Below are 17,227 nucleotides of genomic sequence, written 5' to 3'. Positions count from 1 at the left end.
TCTCCTTTCCTCTCCGCATGACGTGCTTTGCATTCACCTGGATGAGTAACACCAAACTGACCAGGTTTCTTATCTCTATTTGTCAGAATCCCGACCAAACTCTTTCCTAACGATCTCTCCTTTGATTGGTTAATTTGGTAACCAATTGTTAACCCACCTGATTCGACTTACCTACTTGATTTAACCAATGCAACCTGGGGTTCACTTATTTTTGCTCCTGCAGTAATTACCTTTTTAATTGTGTTCTTCTACTAGATGTATGATTTTCTCTACACCAACATACAGTTGAAGTCAGAAGTTGACATGACCCTTAGCCAAATACATTTAAACTCAGTTTTTCATAATTCCTGACATTTAATCGTAGTAAAAATTCCCTGTCTTATGTCAGCTAGGATAACCACTTTATTTTAAGAATGTGAAATGTCAGAATAATAGTAGAGAGAATTATTTATTTCAGATTTGATTTCTTTCATCACATTCCCAGTGGGTCAGAAGTTTACATACACAAAATGTGAATTTGGTAGCATTGCCTTTAAATTGTTTAACTTGGGTCAAATGTTTTGGGTAGCCTTCCACAGGCTTCCCATGATACGTTGGGTGAATGTTGGCCCATTCCTCCTGACAGAGTTGGTGTAACTGAGTCAGGATTTTAGGCCTCCTTGCTCGCACACGCTTTTTCAGTTCTGCCCACACATGTTCTATAGGATTGAGGTCAGGGCTTTGTGATGGCCACTCCAATTCCTTGACTTTGTTGTCCTTAAGCCATTTTGGCACAACTTTGGAAGTATGCTTGGTGTCATTGTCCATTTGGAAGACCCATTTGTGACCAAGCTTTAACTTTAACTGATGTCTTGAGATGTTGCTTCAATATAGCCACATAATAATTTTCCGTCCTCATGATGCCATCTATTTTGTGAAGTGCACCAGTCCCTCCTGCAGCAAAGCACTCCCACGTGAGGATGCTGCCACCCCCGTGCTTCACGGTTGGGATGGTGTTCTTCGGCTTGCAAGCCTCCCCCTTTTTCCTCCAAACATAATGATGGTCATTACGGCCAAACAGTTCCATTTGACTTGTAATCATGCACAAAGTAGATGTCCTAGCCGACTTGCCAAAACTAAAGTTTTGTGAACAAGAAATTTGTGGAGTGGTTGAAAAACAAGTTTTATTCACTCCAACCTAAGTGTATGTAAACTTCCGACTTCAACTGTATGTCAGATGTCAAAAAGACTGGTTCTGATTAAATGAAGATTTCATTAAAAAAATCTGTAAATGCATAAGGGGTTCACATACTTTCAAGCAGCACCGCATGTAATGTTAGTGACTGACAGCACTGATATATTCTCAAACACAATGAAGAGACATGGGTCAGAGAGGAAGTCTCTTCTCCCTACAGTCAAGCTGTTGCTTTATTTTAGACTTTTAGAGTATGTGAAAATACAGTAAAATAGCCCTAACATTTTACCGCTAAATTTCCCACAAAGTAACATCTTAACATAACGACAACAGCAATAGTTTCATTGAATCAAATTGACATGATCGGAATTGACGCATAGAATAGTGTTAAATTATTACAAAAACAGATATGCAAAGTGACTTTTTTCTAAAAAGCACTTGTGGTTCGAATAATCTGAGGAAAACTCCGCACATTCTTCATGTTAACTCTGGTTACAAAAGCAACGTCCAACTGACTTCTGTAGTTCTGTCTGTTTGACCTACTCCCATCATTTACCCACTCAATAAGAGTCCCTTTTCAGCATTTTTGTTTTTACACATTTCTATTCACACATGGCAACAGGAAGTATCATCACAATATAGCATAGCAAAAGCAACCATGTCCATTGTCCAGTGAGAAGTTTCTTATTCCATCTTCCTGATCCAACTCCTCCACTACCTTCTCCACAGAATGAAAGTCTTCTACTCCAGCCGTCCAGTAAAGATGGCTGTTGTGCCGTCCTTGTGTGAAGGATTGATCCCCCCCAGTCAGTGCACTCCACAAACCCTACCCCAGGACCATGCAGCACTTCCTATTCCCCTCCTCTCCTCTCTCCACCCTGAGACTTTGCCTCGAGAAAACCAGTCCACTTCACCGTCCATCAGTCAAAAAAAAATAATAATAATGTAAACAGCTCCAAAAAGATTCGCAAACACACACAAAAGCATATTTTTTTCTTTTTTTGTCCTTGTTCCTCAGCAGTGCAAAACGAGAATAATAGAGGATTTCTTTTTAAAAAATTAAATAAAATTGAACAAAACAAAACCAATAAATAGAGTTCCTCTGTCTGTCATATATTTCTGTGTATCATACTGTACTGTATATATATATATATTTGTCTTGGTGGGTCTCTACATGAGCACACAGCTCTTGGCCCGGTCCTTCTGCATGGCAGGGGCAGGATCCAGGGTATCAGTCCGACCAGGCAGGGGGGGCAGGGGCAGCTGGGACACCCGTTTGAGGCCCCGGCGGGAGCTGCTGCGTTTCAGCTGAGGCTTGTGTGGCCGCCGCACAGACGCCAGCGTGGTGATGTGGAACACGTCCCGTACGCTGTTCTCCGACACCTTGGAGGTGCACTCCACGTAGGCTACCGCACCTATCTGACGGGCCAACCCACTACCCTGAGGGGAGGGGGTTAGAGACCATCATCATCATCATCATCAACAACATCAAGAACATCAAAAACATCATCATCAACAACATTATCATCAACAACAACATCAAGAACATCATCAACAACAACATCAACATCATCTACAACATCAAGAACATCATCATCATTATCAAGAACATCAACATCATCATCAACAACATCAAGAACATCATCAATAACAACATCAAGAACATCATCATCAACAACATCAAGAACATCAAGATCATCATCAACATCAAAAACATCAACAACAACATCCAGAACATCAACAACAACATAAAGAACATCATCATTATCAAGAACATCATCATCATCAATATCAAAAACTTCAACATCATCAAGAACATCATCAACAACATCAAGATCATCATCATCATCAACAACATCAACAACATCATCAACAACAACATCAAGAACATCATCATCATCAACAACATCAAGAACAGCATCATCAACAAGAACATCAATATCATCATCAACAACAACATCAAGAACATAATCATAATCAACAACATCATGAACATCATCATCATCAACAACATCAATATCATCATCATCAACAACATCAAGATCATCCCCATCAACAACAACATCAAGAACATAATCAACAACATCAAGAACATCATCATCATCAAAAACATAATCAACAACATCAAGAACAGCATCATCAACAACAAGAACATCAAGATCATCATCAACAACAACATCAAGAACATAATCATAATCAACAACATCATGAACATCATCATCATCAACAACATCAATATCATCATCATCAACATCAAGATCATCACCATCAACAACAACATCAAGAACATCATCAACAACATCAAGAACATCATCATCATCAAAAACATAATCAACAACAACATCAATAATGTCATCATCAACAACATCAAGAACATCATCATCAACAACATCAAGATCATCATCCTCAACAACACCAAGAACATCATCATCAACAACAACATCAAGAACATCATCATCAACAACATCAAGATCATCATCATCAACAACATCATCAACAAGAACATCAAGAACATCATCATCAACAACAACAGCATAAAGAACATAATCATCAACAACATCAAGAACATCAAGAACATCACCATTAACAACAAGAACATCAAGAACACCATCATCAACAACATCAAAAACATCATCATCAACAACATCAAGAACAACAAGATCATCATCAACAACAACATCAAGAACATCATCAAGCACATCATCATCAACAACATCAAGATCATCATCATCAAGAACATCAAGAACATCACCATCATCAACAACATCAAGAACATCATCATCAACAACATCATCAACAAGAACATAGAGAACATCATCATCAACAACAACAGCATAAAGAACATCATCATCAACAACATCAAGAACATCACCATTAACAACAAGAACATCAAGAACACCATCATCAACAACATCAAAAACATCATCATCAACAACATCACGAACAACAAGATCATCATCAACAACAACATCAAGAACATCATCATCATCAACAACAACATCAAGAACATCCTCATCAACAACAACATCAAGAACATCATCGTCAACAACATCCTGCTGTTGTGAATAGTATCTACTGTTCTTCTTGAGGTACCATGACAGTTAATTCACTATAACCTAGCACCAATGATCTCACGTTACTGTAGTGAGAGACAAGCAGGAAACACAGAGATGCTGCTGGTCTAAACATCATGTCTACAGTGCAGACAGTTGAACCTGCCCTACATCTGATGACTAATCCATGACACTCTCTCTCTCTCACTCTGTCTCTCTTTCTCCTGCCATATTCTGTTGTTTCTGTTTAAACTGAGCAGAAAGCCCACCACAGAGAGCCCAGTGGGCTAGAGTTTCCCCCCCATTGTCTGGTATATGTATATGTATGGGAGACTAGAGAGGAGAAACTAACTCTCTGCCCAAAGCCTGCCTGGCACTGTCTGCTGCCTGCTTCCCCCCAGGGTCCAGTGTTATCAAAGCTCACTGACTGAAAGGATACATCGAACAGATGAAGTTTCAGTTTAGAATTCTATGGTACTGTATTTGCCCTCTCCTCTCTGGCTATCTTTCCTTATTCTGCATTGGATTATGCCGGTTTCCCAGTCTTTACACCTCCAATGGCCCTGTCTGGGGATCACATGCACTCACACACAGATGGGGCCTTTCAGAACCACAGGCCTGGTGTGATCTTATCAAGGCTCCTTCCTTACACAGTCACAGGAAACGTCTCTATTAGGTGGAAACACCGATTTAGAGAGGGAGGGAGGGAGGGAGGGAGGGAGGGAGGGGGGAGAGAGAGATACAGAGAGAGAGACAGAGAGAGAGAGACAGAGAGAGAAAGAGAGAGATTGTGAGGGAGGGAGGTAGCGAGGGAGGGGGGAGGAAAGAGAGAGAGAAAGAGAGAGATTGAGGGAGGGAGATTAAGGAAGGGAGAGAGAACGAGAGAGATTGAGAGGGAGGGAGACTGAGTGATTGGCGAGAGAGATTAAGGGAGGGAGAGAGATTAAGGAAGGGAGAGAGAGAGAGAGAGAGAGAGAGAGAGAGAGAGAGAGAGAGAGAGAGAGAGCGTGAGGGGGGGTGAGGAAGGTTGAGAGAAACGACGGGAGAGGGAGAGATGGGCCTGACAAGCAGCAAAGCTTTATCAGACCGTGGCCAGATGAGTGTGTAATGTGTAGGGTTCACCCTGTGGTCACCTCGCCTGTGACTCCTCAACTCTGCTACCGGAATTCCGTTTTGAGATCAACAACAGGATAACAAGCTGGGGGATATTGGATTAGATCAGCAAAAGTTGGCTGTTGGGAGCCTGCCTAAAGCTAGTACTGTATGTGACACAGATTCCCTTTCAATTATAGACAGGTCAGAACAGTACAGTACAGTAGCTCCCTCAGACCGAAATAGAGTATGACGTAGAACAAAAACACAACAGCCCTAACATGGTCTCCCATTCTATCTTTTCTTTGTCTATTTTATTTACATTCATTGTTCTTTCCCTGTTGCTTGGGGGATTCTATCTGTTTTTTCCCCAGTGGCCAGCACACAGCTGGCCCACAGCCAGCTCACAGTGGAAAGGGGCCTCGGTTCCCTGAGCTTTTGTGTGTGTATGGGGGGGGTGAAACAGCCCCACAGCCCCTCCACTCTGTGTATGTCAGACACGGGGGAGCATCAAAACATGCAAAAAGCGGATTATTTCAAAGATTTACTGACCTGTTTATCACCCCCCCCCCCTCGTTCCCTCCATCATTACCATGCCCCTGGCTAAGAGGATGTGGTAGCGTTCCCTCCATCATTACCATGCCCCTGGCTAAGAGGATGTGGTAGAGGATGTGGTAGTGTTCCCTCCATCATTACCATGCCCCTGGCTAAGAGGATGTGGTAGCGTTCCCTCCATCATTACCATGCCCCTGGCTAAGAGGATGTGGTAGTGTTCCCTCCATCATTACCATGCCCCTGGCTAAGAGGATGTGGTAGCGTTCCCTCCATCATTACCATGCCCCTGGCTAAGAGGATGTGGTAGCGTTCCCTCCATCATTACCATGCCCCTGGCTAAGAGGATGTGGTAGTGTTCCCTCCATCATTACCATGCCCCTGGCTAAGAGGATGTGGTAGTGTTCCCTCCATCATTACCATGCCCCTGGCTAAGAGGATGTGGTAGCGTTCCCTCCATCATTACCATGCCCCTGGCTAAGAGGATGTGGTAGCGTTCCCTCCATCATTACCATGCCCCTGGCTAAGAGGATGTGGTAGTGTTCCCTCCATCATTACCATGCCCCTGGCTAAGAGGATGTGGTAGCGTTCCCTCCATCATTACCATGCCCCTGGCTAAGAGGATGTGGTAGCGTTCCCTCCATCATTACCATGCCCCTGGCTAAGAGGATGTGGTAGAGGATGTGGTAGTGTTCCCTCCATCATTACCATGCCCTGGCTAAGAGGATGTGGTAGCGTTCCCTCCATCATTACCATGCCCCTGGCTAAGAGGATGTGGTAGCGTTCCCTCCATCATTACCATGCCCCTGGCTAAGAGGATGTGGTAGCGTTCCCTCCATCATTACCATGCCCCTGGCTAAGAGGATGTGGTAGCGTGCGATAAAAGGCCTTGTTTTATCAAAGTCTGTTTTTCTATTCATACCGCCTTTTCAAAATCCCCAACTCTGCATGAATATTTAATCTCAGGGTAAAATGTGTCTCGACTCCTGAGACATAAATCCTATACATACCCACCCCCCACCCTGCCACCCCCTAAACCCCCTTTACAATAACCAACCTCCACATCGCTGTCAGCCCATTAGAGTCGGAACGCCAACCTCTGCAAAATGTCTGCTTCAGTGTGTTTCTATGTATTGGGTAATATGTACATAATATATGTGTGCGTGTTGATAGAGCAACTGTGGGTGGCTACTTCAACGCTGGGTTAAGGGTTAAAAGCTAGTTTGACAATGGGCCGGCTCTGTCTCTCTCTTCTCCCGTGCGTGTCTCATTATAACTCGATTGGTTTCCTCTTTCTCTTTTTTTTTAAAGACCCGTATCCTTCCTGCTATGGTTTTTCTCTCACTCTTTCATTTCTTCCTCCCTCCATCCTTCCCCCGCTGCTCTTCCTCTGCTCACCTGTTCGTGTGTGACGGGGATGAGGCGTTGCTTGGACAGCTCTCTCAGGGTGCCCACGTCGGTCCTCATGTCCAGCTTACAACCCACCAGAACCACCTTGGCATTGGGACAGAACTCCTGGGTCTCCCCCTGCCACTGTGGGATGGACACACAGACAGGAGCATGTTAACAAGGAACGCATAAAGAGACTGGCAGACATACAGGCAGGCAGACATACAGACAGGCAGGCAGACAGGCAGGCAGGCAGGCAGACAGGCAGGCAGACAGGCAGACAGGCAGAGGCTAACGAAGAAACAGAAAGAGAGAGGTAGACGGACAGTATCAAATACTAGAGCTCTGGTTGATTTTGTTTTTCCCCGTTGCGATTATGGAACCAATGGAATAGTTCCAAAAGTGCAAATTCCAAACCAACTCAAGCACACCTCAATTGGACCGAGGTCATTATTTGATCCAGATCTGGGACAGACAGACAGACAGACAGACAGCGCATCAGTAAATAGCCAGCAGCGCTCATCAGCTCGCCAGCAGGACATTGCTATGAAAACAGTGGAATCACTCAACACAGAGGACCTTGACATTCTCTGGTACAAACTACCCTGACCTGCGACCCCCAGGACTCTACCCTGGCCGCTTAGCTCACAGAGGAGGAGGGTTGACCCTGGCCCCTGATAACCAAAGAGGATGAACCGTTTCTGTAACAGACATTAGGTTATCTCATTAGTCTAAATGAATGTAAATGAATGACTTTGCTTCTGTGGTCTCCCTGTGAGACTTCTGTTCTGTTCCCTGTGTATTTGTGTGAGTCTCCCAATATAGCTTCACGCAGTTAGATGAATACGCAGATCTATGATTAGATCTCAGAGGAATCTATCATTTCACAATAATTGGGAAACTGTTTCAATGAGCTCCCCATTAAATCGGTGCTCTAAATTCTCTTTGCCAATTGAGTGGTTTGGATAAGACCACCAATCCACTAGAAATGGAGGAGAGAGATTTCTGTGTGATATAATGCAACGGTATGAGATTCATTCAATTTCTTTCCACTCTCTGGCTTGAGTCAATAGAGCTATTTTAGGTACAGAACAGAAAACCCTGTGCAGTCCAGTTGAAACAACACCCTGTGAGATGAAATGTCATCATTCAGACTTCAGCTGGGAAAAATAAATACATCTGCCTCCATCCTGCCTCACAAATACCAAATAACACCCCCCAAAACATCCAGCATGTCTGAATTCATCCATCCAGGTGCCACATGCAGAATGCAGGGGTGTGCAGCCATCCGTCAAGAGTTAAACAACCTTTGCCCCCCCCCCCATGCTCCACCCACATCTCTTCTATACCATCCAATAACTTTGCACCCCCATTCTCAATCCCCTCCCGCTCCTGTCATCTGATGCCATTGGTGACAGGCAAGGTCACAGAGGTCAAGAGTCTAATTTGGAACGGTGATTGGGCAACAGGTTTCCATTCGCCGCAGGTTTTTTAAATTACCGGGGGGGGGGGGGGGGGGGGGGGGGGGGGGGGGGGGGCGACAGCTAGGGGTCAGGGGGTCATGGCAAAAGCCATGGAAAAGCCAAAAGCTAAGTCGACAGACGGGGGCACTGAGCCCTGAGACGGGTGGGTAGAACCAAGGTGTCGTGTGGGTTAGCTCTACACAGCCTGTGGGTGGGGCGTGTTTTACCAGCTCCCCTCAGACCACTAAACACGTCAACAGAGCCGCCGTGGGAATGTATTTTACAAGGTCCTGAGCTCACAGGAGGAGACCTTCAAAAGAGACGCGCCACACATGGCCTCAAGATGGAGGAATACTGCGAGACCGCTGAGGGCCAGCGAGACTGGTTTACATGACACAAACACACACACACACACACACACACACACACACACACACACACACACACACACACACACACACACACACACACACACACACACATATATATAAAACAGTCAAATAACACATTTACTGACACACACAAACTCTCTCATGAGAATATCTGTAAAACATTCCCATGACCACGTCACCACCTTACCACACTCTGGCTGGTTCCCTTCCCAAGTCCAGTATCAAAATATCACACCCAAAAGCCACCATAAAAACGTTAACTACCAGCATCTGTCCTGGCTTCTCATCGAGTATGAAAGTCCCATAAATGCCCAGATTCAGTCTCCTTAAACAGCTGTTCTTTGATTGGTTGTTGCATAGCTAATCTGCCATTGCTGGAGCTCCACTCCAAATTCCACCCCGGCCGGGCTCCAAGGCCTCCTCTCATTCTCCAGTCTGACCTCCCATTCCTATAGGGGTCAGGGGTCAAGTAGCCCTGCTTGCTTCATGGCGATAAAGTTGAGTGGGTCTTACCCCCCCCCCCATCTTCTATTGTTGATGATGTGCTGGCTATAGATAACATGGGAACTCTATATGAGGAGTGAAGTCAGAACACTTTGGATGAGAATGTGACACTTTTTGCCAATTGCTTACACACTGAAAGTGAATGCTTAGACAAGAGCAACAACACCTTAACTGTCGTAACCATGCCTTTAAACAACGGCACCAGAAGTACAAACACATATTCTCCTTTGCACTTTTTGTTTGCAATTCTGCAACACACTTGCAAAACACTACACACGGTTTCTTACGTTAGACACTTTGTTCAAGAATGAAATCTCTTGCAATCATCGGGAAAGCACTCTTTTATTCAAAATGCAAAAACATACCTGAAATTGGCAACACCCACACACACACACATGAAAACACTTCTACAGTAATTAAACACCAATTAGTCTGAGCCTCACCACTACAAATAGACCTCAGGTAAGATCACCTCTTTGGTGAGAACTTTGCAAACATGGAGGTAGTGAGAGGAAGAGGAAGAGCGAGAGGAAGAGGAAGAGAGAGAGGAGTGGGAGGAGGACGAGGACAAGAACAAAGAAGGGGACCGGGCAATAGACAGAGACATATTTCCGACGACATTAAGGGCTACTTTGGTGGACCGTGTCATAAATCATGGCCTGACGATGAGGGAGGCGGAGAGTCCAGCCCAACCTGAGTCGCTACACGGTAGCATCCATAATACGGACATTTAGACTGGAGAACAGGTATGTCTTCAACGTTCTACACTAGACTGTACCTATGTAATTGTTGCACATCATCAAGCATCAAAGTACTATACAGTGTAGTCCTACAATGTTAGGTCTACGCTCCTCAGTGAACAAAACAATAGGGGGCACCTGTCTGCACCTGTCTGTGGGGGTACCTGCCTTGCCTGTAGCTCGTAGTTTTGACTGAATGTGTCTGAATGGAAGAGGCATGCGGAGACATTGAGGTGGGGTCAGTCCAGGGTCGGATACCTAGCCAGGGGTGACATTGCTTCATGTGGATGAGGTGATGTGGCCAGACCCTAACAGAAGGCGGGATCCATAAACCATCCACCCCATCCCTTACAGTCCCTTACAATACTTTTTGTTTACCATTGCACTGTAATTTTACTGTAATTATTTTAGTTTCTGTGAGTTTACAGTAACATCTTGTATTGATTACTGTAATTCTACTTTTCTTTTGTGTTTTTGTTGTTGTAAAAACCTGCGATGGCAAAAAAGAATCAGCTGTATATATTTCTTTCTGAAGCCTTTCTATTTTTGTGTTCATTGTACAGTTTTAAACCATGTTCTCTGAAGGCAGGGCATGTTGGTTATATACCCTGGTCGTGGCCGACCGGGGAGGAGGAAGAGGAAGACACCGACCTTCTTCAGGACACTGTCCAGGGTCTCTGGGCGACTGATGTCAAAGCAGACGAGCACGGCGTCTGAGTCAGGATAGGCCAACGGCCGCACGTTGTCATAATACGAGGAACCTGCGGACACACGGACACACGGTTAGTCCCAGGCAGTACACTAGACACTTTCTGTAAGGGCCCTTTACCTCACTCAACCCACATGATTCTAATAGAACGGGAAGGCTTGGCAGCCCCTGTGCAACCTAGAGGACGAAGCTGTTTAACAAATGGGCATTAACATACTGTACACTTAACCAGTCCAGCAAATAGTAACACAGCATCGCAGCACACACACACTCTCTCTGCTGACGCACACACCTGTTGATATAAACAGCTGTGTGCAGATGGGAGAGTGTTCTTAATCTGTGACCCCTCCCCCAGTTTAAGAGGCGGTAGGGGGTAGGGAGGGGCAATGTGATTAGCACACACACACACGCGCGCGCACATGAACTGTAGTTGTCGGAGGAGCTAGGTCCCTTTGCACATGCTACATCCCCATCCCAAGTCACAATGGACGCCGGTACAAAGGGCAAAGCGCTTTCTCTGCCGCTCTTGAGATTTCGCTCTCTCCCACACACACACACACACACACACACACACTCTATTTCTCCTCTTGGAACTCAATCTTGTCCATATTCACATCTCACTCTTTACTCTCTCTTTCTTTTCTGTACCTTATTCCATTTTGGAGGCAAAGTGGCCCATTCCCTCTCTCCCATTCCCTCTCTCTCCATTCCCTCTCTCTCCATTCCCTCTCTCTCCATTCCCTCTCTCTCCATTCCCTCTCTCCCATTCCCTCTCTCCCATTCCCTCTCTCCATTCCCTCTCTCCCATTCCCTCTCTCCCATTCCCTCTCTCCCATTCCCTCTCTCCCATTCCCTCTCTCCCATTCCCTCTCTCCCATTCCCTCTCTCCCATTCTCTCTCTCCCATTCCCTCTCTCTCCTCTCTCCCATTCCCTCTCTCCATTCCACCTCTCTCCTCTCCCATTCCCCATCTCTCTTCTCTCCCATTCCCTCTCACTAATCCACCTCTCTCTTCTCTCCCATTCCCTCTCTCCTTTCCCCCTCTCTCCTCTCTCCAGTCCCTCTCTCAATTCCTCCTCTCCTCTCTCCATTCCCCTTCTCCTCTCTCCATTCCCTCTCTCCTCTCTCCATTCCCTCTCTCCATTCCTCCTCTCTCCTCTCTCCAGTCCCTCTCTCAATTCCTCCTCTCCTCTCTCCATTCCCTCTCTCCTCTCTCCATTCCCTCTCTCCTTTCCCCCTCTCTCCTCTCTCCATTCCCTCTCTCCTCTCTCCATTCCCTCTCTCCATTCCCCGTCTCTCCTCTCTCCAGTCCCTCTCTCAATCCCTCCTCTCCTCTATCCATTCCCCCTCTCCTCTCTCCATTCCCTCTCTCCTCTCTCCAGTCCCTCTCTCAATTCCTCCTCTTCTCTCTCCATTCCCCCTCTCCTCTCTCCATTCCCCCTCTCTCCTCTCTCCAGTCCCTCTCTCAATTCCTCCTCTCCTCTCTCCATTCCCCCTCTCTCCTCTCTCCAGTCCCTCTCTCAATTCCTCCTCTCCTCTCTCCATTCCCTCTCTCCTCTCTCCATTCCCTCTCTCCTTTCCCCCTCTCTCCTCTCTCCAGTCCCTCTCTCCATTCCCTCTCTCCTCTCTCCATTCCCTCTCTCCTCTCTCCATTCCCTCTTCCATTACCCCTCTCCTCTCTCCATTACCTCTCTCCTCTCTCCATTCCCTCTCTCCTCTCTCCATTCCCTCTCCTCTCTCCATTCCCCCTCTCTCCTCTCTCCATTCCCTCTCTCCTCTCTCCATTCCCTCTCTCCTCTCTCCATTCCCCTTCTCTCCTCTCCCCATTCCCCTTCTCTCCTCTCTCCATTCCCCCTCTCTCCTCTCTCCATTCCCCCTCTCTCCTCTCTCCATTCCCCCTCTCTCCTCTCTCCATTCCCCCTCTCTCCTCTCTCCATTCCCCCTCTCTCCTCTCTCCATTCCCCCTCTCTCCTCTCTCCATTCCCCCTCTCTCCACTCTCCATTCCCCCTCTCTCCACTCTCCATTCCCCCTCTCTCCTCTCTCCATTCCCTCTCTCCTCTCTCCATTCCCCCTCTCTCCTCTCTCCATTCCCCCTCTCTCCACTCTCCATTCCCCCTCTCTCCACTCTCCATTCCCCCTCTCTCCACTCTCCATTCCCCCTCTCTCCTCTCTCCATTCCCCCTCTCTCCTCTCTCCATTCCCCCTCTCTCCACTCTCCATTCCCCCTCTCTCCACTCTCCATTCCCCCTCTCTCCTCTCTCCATTCCCTCTCTCCTCTCTCCATTCCCCCTCTCTCCACTCTCCATTCCCCCTCTCTCCTCTCTCCATTCCCTCTCTCCTCTCTCCATTCCCCCTCTCTCCTCTCTCCATTCCCCCTCTCTCCTCTCTCCATTCCCCCTCTCTCCTCTCTCCATTCCCTCTCTCCTCTCTCCATTCCCTCTCTCCATTCCCCCTCTCCTCTCTCCATTCCCCCTCTCCTCTCTCCATTCCCCTTCTCTCCTCTCTCCATTCCCCCTCTCTCCTCTCTCCATTCCCCCTCTCTCCTCTCTCCATTCCCCCTCTCTCCTCTCTCAATTCCCCCTCTCTCCTCTCTCCATTCCCCCTCTCTCCTCTCTCCATTCCCCCTCTCTCCTCTCTCCATTCCCCCTCTCTCCTCTCTCCATTCCCCCTCTCTCCTCTCTCCATTCCCCCTCTCTCCTCTCTCCATTCCCCCTCTCTCCTCTCTCCATTCCCCCTCTCTCCATTCCCCCTCTCTCCACTCTCCATTTCCCCTCTCTCCACTCTCCATTTCCCCTCTCTCCACTCTCCATTTCCCCTCTCTCCTCTCTTCATTCCTCCTCTCTCCTCTCTCCATTCCCCCTCTCTCCTCTCTCCATTCCCCTCTCTCCCCTCTCTCCTCTCTCCATTCCCTCTCTCCATTCCCCCTCTCTCCTCTCTCCATTCCCCCTCTCTCCACTCTCCATTCCCCCTCTCTCCTCTCTCCATTCCCCCTCTCTCCACTCTCCATTCCCCTACTGCTCTCATTAGGAGGCTCGTAAAACTCCCTGGGCTCAGAGGGATCTTGGCTGGGGATGTGGGTACCTTCCTGCCTCCCCTGAAATATAGGCAAGCCTACATGCCTCTAGAGCATGGGAACAGAAACTGTTGGAATAGACACAAGGAATCTGACTCTGCTATTGCTTTTGTTAGGAGACAGACTGGTGAGAGAGAGAGCAGAGAGAGAGAGAATGAGAGAGAGAGAGAGAGAGATCAGAGTGAGAGAATGAGAGAGAACGAGAGAATGAATGAGAGAGAGAGAGAAAGTGAGGGCGCACAGGCGAGGGGAGGAGAGAGGGAGGGACAGAGGCAGAATCTCGAGAGAAAAGGATAGAGAACTGGGAGTCTAAGCAATGTGAGTAGAACTTGAGAGAGAGAGAGAAAGAGAGAGGAGAGAGAGTATAAAACAGAGGAGGATAAAGATGTAGCCTAGATTCTAAACTGAACTGTCAGCTAAAAACCAACCAAGTCAGAGCAGTAGAATCCTATACCAACATGTCTGACATGTAGAGTAGAGTGATGTTGACATTGTTACTGTACATGACCTCAACATAAAGCCATGGCAGGCTGTTGAAGCAGCACAGGCTTTCTGTGCCAGTGAATTGGGCACAACGGCAGTAGCGCCTGTTTTAGCAGTGCTATGTTCTCTTTGTTTGTGGTGCAATGAGGCCTGCACAATGGCTGCACGCGGTCCATGGCCCTACCCATTCAGCTAGCCGCCCTGCCCTGACCGGAGCCATCCCCTCACAGGACAATGCAACAGGCCCTCCTGTCCTAAAAGGTCAACAGCTGTTACACTTCAGTGAGAGAGAATGTGCATGGGCGAGGGATGGCCTTTGTGCGCTTGAGATGACGAGTGCACAGGAAGGAAGCTTTACAAGTGTCTTCTTTTTCCCATAACCATTGAAAAGTTTGTTAGACGTTAATTCGTTTAGCTGCTGCAGCCAGAGCTCACTCTTCCTGTTTCTCCCGTCCTGCTGTTCAACAGAGCAACAGAGTAACACAGAGCAGAGTGACATCTCATACACAAACAGTGGGCTCCCAGACAGAGCCAGGGAGCGTATCTCAGAGAAGAAGCAGTCCTCCCAGCAGCAGGAAGTCAGTCATTAGGACAAGTCACAAGACTACTGCTGTTTACTGCTCAGACACACACAAACACACATATGCACGCATTCACACACAAGTGCACATTCCCATGCGTGCACACACACACACTCACACACACACACACGCGCGCGCACACACAAACTAACTCCCCACCAGCCCTATCACACGGACAGCAGGTCCACCACTCAGCAGTGTATCAAACAATGCAGGGCCCTGATTGGTCACCAGGTGTTGTGATGCCAAAGGTGATCTTTAGTATATATCACACCACAACAGACCTGCAGTGGGGAGAGGAGAGAGGGAGGGAGTGGGCGAGGGGAGAGGAGAGAGGGAAGGAGTGGGTGAGGGGAGAGGAGAGAGGGAAGGAGTGTGTGAGGGGAGAGGAGAGAGGGAGGGAGTGTGTGAGGGGAGAGAAGAGAGGGAGGGAGTGTGTGAGGGGAGAGGGAGGGAGTGGGAGAGGAGAGAGGGAGGGAGGGAGGGGAGAGGGAGGGAGGGAGTGGGTGAGGGGAGAGGAGAGAGGGAAGGAGTGTGTCAGGGGAGAGGAGAGAGGGAGGGAGTGTGTGAGGGGAGAGGGGAGAGAGGGAGGGAGTGTGTGAGGGGAGAGGAGAGAGGGAGTGTGTGAGGGGAGAGGAGAGAGGGAGGGAGTGAGGGGAGAGGAGAGAGGGAGGGAGTGAGGGGAGAGGAGAGGGAGTGGGTGAGGGGAGAGGAGAGAGGGAAGGACTGTGTCAGGGGAGAGGAGAGAGGGAGGGAGTGGGTGAGGGGAGAGGAGAGAGGGAGGGAGTGTGTGAGGGGAGAGGAGAGAGGGAGGGAGGGTGTGTGAGGGGAGAGGAGAGAGGGAGGGAGGGTGTGTGAGGGGAGAGGAGAGAGGGAGGGAGTGTGTGAGGGGAGAGGAGAGTGGGAGTGAGTGAGGGGAGAGGAGAGAGGGAGGGAGGGAGTGTGTGAGGGGAGAGGAGAGAGGGAGGTAGTGTGTGAGGGGAGAGGAGAGAAGGAGGGAGTGTGTGAGGGAAGAGGTGAGACGGAGGGAGTGGGTGAGGGGAGAGGAGAGAGGGAGGGAGTGTGTGAGGGAAGAGGAGAGAGGGAGGGAGTGGGTGAGGGGAGAGGAGAGAGGGAGGGAGTGTGTGAGAGGAGAGGAGAGAGCAGGAGAGGGCAACAAAAATATTTAATGACTTTCACACTGGGCTGAAGCTAGGCAAAGAACAGAGGGATGAGAGAGAGAGAGAGAGAGAGAGAGAGCGAGAGAGAGATTATAAAACGGGAGGATAAAGATGTAGACTAGATATAGTAGAATGTAAAGTTTAAACAAAGGTGCTTGTTTGACTTTTAAAGTAATTACGGCCTTCATAAAGTGAGCAGGTCTAGGCCTTCATAAAGTGAGCAGGTCTAGGCCTTCATAAAGTGAGCAGGTCTAGGCCTTCATAAAGTGAGCAGGTCTAGGCCTTCATAAAGTGAGCAGGTCTAGGCCTTCATAAAGTGAGCAGGTCTAGGCCTTCATAAAGTGAACAGGTCTAGGCCTTCATAAAGTGAGCAGGTCTAGGCCTTCATAAAGTGAACAGGTCTAGGCCTTCATAAAGTGAGCAGGTCTAGGCCTTCATAAAGTGAACAGGTCTAGGCCTTCATAAAGTGAGCAGGTCTAGGCCTTCATAAAGTGAACAGGTCTAGGCCTTCATAAAGTGAACAGGTCTAGGCCTTCATAAAGTGAGCAGGTCTAGGCCTTCATAAAGTGAGCAGGTCTAGGCCTTCATAAAGTGAACAGGTCTAGGCCTTCATAAAGTGAGCAGGTCTAGGCCTCCGTGGATCAATCAGTCAACCCTACAGATCAACATGACTGACTGGCGAAGGGCACGGCAGCCCAGGTCACAGAACCTCAGAGCAACAGAGAAGCCTCCTCAGCACTTTCACAAAGTCAGAAAAGTCCTCTGAGAGAGAGAAGCGGGAGAACAACCCGAGCAGACACAAATAAAAGCCAATCACCATCACCGTCGTCCGCAGCAGCAGCAGGAGGCGGAGAGATGCCGT

At 47.9% G+C, this 17,227-nt stretch overlaps 1 protein-coding gene across 1 annotated transcript in view; it reads right to left on the bottom strand.

Moving 5' to 3' along the window:
* Positions 1-1,366: 1,366 nt before the first annotated feature.
* The window catches only part of LOC110486228 (rho-related GTP-binding protein RhoN), a 35,821-nt gene continuing 19,960 nt past the window's right edge, over positions 1,367-17,227 (bottom strand). The window contains exons 3-5 of the mRNA XM_036940932.1: positions 11,011-11,120; positions 7,270-7,404; positions 1,367-2,614 (exon numbers count right to left, since the gene is read on the bottom strand). Of these exons, the coding sequence (XP_036796827.1) occupies positions 2,345-2,614; positions 7,270-7,404; positions 11,011-11,120 (515 nt within the window). The 3' untranslated portion in view covers positions 1,367-2,344. The remainder of the gene's footprint in view (positions 2,615-7,269; positions 7,405-11,010; positions 11,121-17,227) is intronic.

Source organism: Oncorhynchus mykiss, chromosome 13 (assembly GCF_013265735.2).
Source record: "Oncorhynchus mykiss isolate Arlee chromosome 13, USDA_OmykA_1.1, whole genome shotgun sequence".
Taxonomy (NCBI): Eukaryota; Metazoa; Chordata; class Actinopteri; order Salmoniformes; family Salmonidae; genus Oncorhynchus; species Oncorhynchus mykiss.
The sequence above is the reverse complement of the archived record's forward strand: the minus strand, read 5'-3'. Positions and strand labels throughout refer to the sequence as shown.